Source organism: Coffea eugenioides, chromosome 9 (assembly GCF_003713205.1).
Source record: "Coffea eugenioides isolate CCC68of chromosome 9, Ceug_1.0, whole genome shotgun sequence".
NCBI lineage: Eukaryota > Viridiplantae > Streptophyta > Magnoliopsida > Gentianales > Rubiaceae > Coffea > Coffea eugenioides.
In genome coordinates, this window is record NC_040043.1 from 23,813,850 (window position 1) to 23,819,053 (window position 5,204).

General features: G+C 35.9%; 1 protein-coding gene across 1 annotated transcript; it reads right to left on the bottom strand.

Moving 5' to 3' along the window:
• Positions 1–398: 398 nt before the first annotated feature.
• On the bottom strand, positions 399–3,687 carry LOC113783584 (BTB/POZ domain-containing protein At3g56230-like). The gene is made up of 3 exons (XM_027329770.1): positions 3,432–3,687; positions 1,467–1,643; positions 399–1,350 (listed from the first exon to the last, which is right to left on the bottom strand). Exons 1-3 carry the CDS (start codon positions 3,609–3,611, stop codon positions 865–867), a joined length of 843 nt encoding a protein of 280 aa, XP_027185571.1. The 5' UTR covers positions 3,612–3,687; the 3' UTR covers positions 399–864.
• Positions 3,688–5,204: the final 1,517 nt, after the last annotated feature.

The following is a 5,204-nucleotide window of genomic DNA, read 5'->3' on the forward strand; positions in this document are numbered from 1 at the left end:
ACTAGCTCTTGGACAAGTAGTTGATTACTTGGTGCTATTTTGTCGAAATTGAGAGACGAGATTTATACACAAAAGAATTTGATTGCAAGATCAATACTCTTCCTTGTTACTTATATTAACGAAAGTTACCTTACCCAGCCAAACAAAGTAAGCTTGAAGCAGTTTGATATTGAACAAACATCACACACCCACACCACGATGGTTTGACAATTTTGAGACGATGTAGAACTGTAGGAGGAGTTGCTTCGAGCTCAACCGTCAGCTGCATACTACCCAATTACTAGCATGCTATGGCTGGTAAACATGTTGGTCCTTCAGATTTCAAAGCCATGTGGACCATATCTTCACTTTAAATTAGGAGGAAGTGAAGGACTTGGAAAGCAGAAGAATAATGCAGAACAGGTATACTACTCGATACATTCCAGGGACAAAATTTAAAGATAACTTGGCATCTAACTAGTTAACTATGGAAGATAGTACTACATACAGTCCACAAGCAGTTCATCCCATCGAAAAAAAGAAAAAGAAGAAAAAAAAATCACAACATTCAAGAGCAGCAAATTGCTGATCCTATTCAAAATCTATTAGTTGACACAGAAAGTCAGACACACTTGAAAGTCCAGGCCATTTTGGGGCAAGTGGATCACTTGTGATGAAGAGGATGAGCTTCCAGAGAATGATTCAGAGTTTTTGCAGAATGGAACCATTCAGTACCAGACACGAAATAGATCTTCCAAAGAACCAGGCCCTTTTTGAATAAGTCAATTCATTTGGGACCCTGCCGATCCACTCTTTTTCCTTTACAAAGATCAGCCTCCTGGCTCTGTGTTTTCACATCGAGAATTTTTTTCAGATGAAGAGATGTCACAAGGGCTTGAAGAAGGTAAATGGACCTTGTTTTTGGTTCGTGTCAATTTTCTCCATCAAGGATGCCCTGGTTATCTGCACAGTTAGATGAGGATTCTTAACTGCAAATGCATCAAATCTATCAGAGAAAACTACATCCTTCACGTTCTTTACAATGAAGTTTAGGGCATTCTCCTTCAAAGTTGAGCTGGAACAAGTATCAGCTATTTCCAGGACATCAAGAACATTTGATGAGCTTAAGGATCCGAGCATTTGTTTCTGACAAAATTTCTGAAGAAATGGAATCTGATATTTATCTGCAGCAATTGACAATGTAAAAACATGTTTATCCATCTTATCTTTAGGCAAGTCTCCGCTATAAAGAAACTCCAATAGAGACTCCAGCTCCGCATAATTCAATTCCTGAAAGGTGATGGTGTCATTTGGAGGAGCCTTGCATTGGTCTGAATCTAACATGTGTTTCAATATAATCGACCTAGCTGCCTGCATCATTCGAGCACAAAATTTATATCACCAATTTGCAAGCTAAATGTCACAGGATTACATTCAACCCTGTCCACAATCCAGAAAAGTAGATACATTACAAAAAAAAGAATCACCAGGAGTGCTCTATGTGCAGGTAACGAGGGTTCATCAGTTCCAGGTTTGACGAGAATATCTGCATGAATTTGTTCTTTAAATGCAGCAGCAAATCCACTTAGAAAATTCAGTTTTTCATTAAGTTCGTCCTCCATCTCCTTCATTTGCTCCATAAATTTCAACGCATTTCCAAGTCCCTGATAGGTGAACAGTACAAATGAGACGTTTCATAGTGGGCACTCTCCTATTTGACAAACATCAATCTTCTCTAAGTCTCATAATCACAGACCCCCACCACAAAAATTGAATAAGGGAAAAGTCAACCTACAAAAGAGCTATACATGCACTTAATAACATCATTCCTACTTTCGTAATTTAAAAATTTGTATTTGATGTTTACAACATGGCAATTTTGATTTAATCAGAGCACTTTGAGTATAAGATGATAAAGTACTTTTGCATCCTTCTCCCATCCCTGATCTGTCTAAATTCAACAGGCATAATCCTAAATATGGTATCCAACAGTCTAGTGGTAAACTCTAAAGAATTATATTATATTAAACAAAAACATTCTGTTAGTTGTTTGCACTGTATAATCTTTCTCATTTTACCAAGTGTAAATACATCAGGCCATTTTTCTGAAATACTACCCCGCTAACCCTTAAGAATGCACTGCATTAGCAGACATATCTGTCACCAAAACCAGGAAGAAACACCCCAGGGGCCACTTCCACAGCCATAGTGGCAGGACCACAAGTCCAGGACTTTTTTTATTTTCAACCCTTTCAGTCGCATATGGATTTTAGCCTGTGCAACAAGGCAGTAATGGCGCAAAAATTGACTGAGAGGATAAATCGATTCAAACCTTGTCATCCTCACCTCTAAACCTGGAGAAACAAGGAGTTTTTTTTTTCCTTTTTTTTTTGGTTTGGAGTGGGGGGGGGAGGGGGAGAAAGGGAGGGGATGGACCACAAACAGGATTAATTTGGGATCATAAATCATAATGTTGGTAGAAGAGCACCACAATTTCAATTATTAAGCTCGCTTTACTAGCCACATGATTACACTGACTGACAGTTATGATGACCTCTTCAGTCCTCACATAGACTACAGTCATTATTTGGCAATTCTAAATTCTAAAATTTACTTTGCAAAAAAAAGAAAAAAGGTGATGATTACACAATCATATTCAAATATCAACTGCCTCTGAATATCTTTTACCAGTTGCTCTATGTATAATGTCAATATGGAGCTAAAACAGTAAAAGTTATTAATAGTTATAATGACATCTTCAGCCTTCACGCTCGCTTTAATAGCCACAAGATCACAAGGATTAACAGTTATACTGACCACTTCAGTCTTCACATAGACTTCGATTTTTAAGCTGGCTTTGCTAACCACAGGATTACGGTCTTCAGATAGACTTCATTCATTATTTGGCAATTTTAAAGTCCAAAATTTGCGTTGCCAAGAAAAAACATTTACACGATTATAATCAAATAGCAACTGCCTCTGAAAACCTTAAATCAGTTGCTCTACATATAATATAAATATGGAACTAAAAGCAGTAAAAGTTATTCTAATGGCCTACCCGAAAAAAGTTATTTTAATGAATTTTAGTCTATTTGATTCAAACGACCACAACCACAAATCATCAAGTAAGTTATGATTAATTTTACACTTCTATAACAGGAGTGGAAAACATATTTGGTGAGGGAATGGCTTACTTAATAAAAATGACTGCAGTATTCATGCTCATACCCTGATATTAACTAACCCTGATAACTTGACTCCACTTCAGAATTCAAAGGATGTTTATGGTGGAGGAAATCTTTAATCTTCACCATGTTTGACTAGAATAAAATTTCAACAGAGACCAAAGCACGAGCTAGCCCTTTTCGCCCAGATTGCCAAATCAAGAATGTAATCCAAAACAAGAAACATGACAAGAGAGAATTACGTATCACTAATATTATCAGGATTACCGTGGAGGAAGAGGAACTAGTTCTAATTTGGTTGTCCAATCTTTTCTCATTCTGAAGTTTATTGGTTAAGACAATCATTCTTCTTGCATTCTCTCTGCAGTCGCTGCATATTGGATTATTTGAACCGAAGTTGCAGAATGAATTTGAACCAAAGTTGCAGAATGGACAATTCCAGTTCATCTTTCCTTTCTTCCCTCCTCCTTCGTCGCCCCCTCCTCAGACTTTGCAGGTAGAAGAGGCAGTGGTACTGTCTCCAGCCGCCAAGTCAATTTTAGTAGTATTACTTTACCTTTACTTTTGTCACACACTTTCTTTTGGTCTTCTTAGACCCGACCCTGGCAAAGTGGCAACCAGTTCTATCATGTACTAGTGGCAATGACAGACCGTGTGCGTGTGTAAATTTAAAAGGAAAAATTATTAAATTTTTTTAGTAGTTTTTTTTTTTAGTAGTTGTTGGAGATTTTTTTTTCTTTTTTTAAAATATGAATGAAAAAATTGTGTTTTTCTTTTTTTTTTTATAAAAAGTTGTTGATGGTTATTGCTTTATTGCAAGTTTTGTTAGGCTAGAAAAATGGGTGTTTGTGTGTATTTGTGTGTGTTTATTTTAGGGAGATGACGGTACAATGTTGCCCTTTATTTAGAGAGTAAAATAAGAATTATAAAAAGTAATACAAAGAGTTTGTACCAACCCGACCTCTCTCTCCTTTATATATAGTACATAGATATGGTATAAATATTATACATAAAAGAAGAGGAGGGAGTGGGTGTTAACTATTTGTCATTTTTTATGGTTCCTAATTTACCCTTCAAATAAATGACAAAATGGTATTACTTTCTCTCTAAAATAAACACACACAAAAACAAACACACACCTCCATTTTTCAATCCTAATAAAATTTGACATAAGGCAATAACAGCCAACAACTTCCTATTAAAAAAAAATTACTTTCATTCACATGTCTAAAGAAAGCCTCCAGCAACTACCACATATTTAATAACTTTTAAAATGAACTATCTGTGTTGTGCTTTCCGGCTAAATTAATGATGAAATCCATTGGATTGATCACTAACACAGCACTTTCATTACTTCAGTGACCAATTTGAAACAAAATAAAGTTGGATAGTCAAAAGTATACCATTTCAGTAGTTCACTGGTATGGAATATTTTTGCCCAAAAAAATATATAAATTGTTAGCATATTACAGGATAGTTTTGTCCCTCAGGGGTTTGAGTCACACCAAAACAAAAAAGAAATAAATTGTTTATGTGTGTGTATTGTTCTCCCACATAGGCCAACCTAAAGGGAATGAATAGAGTGATATGCCAATGATAGTAATTCTTCGGATAGATTAACCTGTCCCAACTCAACCAAACAATTATAAAGTTGAAAGTAGATAAATTAATAGAAACAAACTGTAAATAAAATGCAGTAAAATTAAAAGAGCGAGGGACAGAAAGTCTATAGTGGTTCAGCACTAAAATCGACATCCACTACCCAAACTCTTTCTTTCCTAACTGGAATATAAGAAACTAAATGCCTTTAACCTTTGACAATTGTAACACAAACCGATTGATATTGTGAGGCCCCAGTCCGTTCGTAAGCTGATATGAGGGTTATTCGTTAATCGGTGGGGTGGTTTCGGGTTTTTATCGCCCGCCTTTTCTACATTTTTCTTTATTGGAAATTTCCCCAGATAATTTTTCTGAGTAAATATAGGTTTTAGATGAGTTTTCAAGTATCGGTTAGGTTTTGAGAAATTAAGAACGTATATC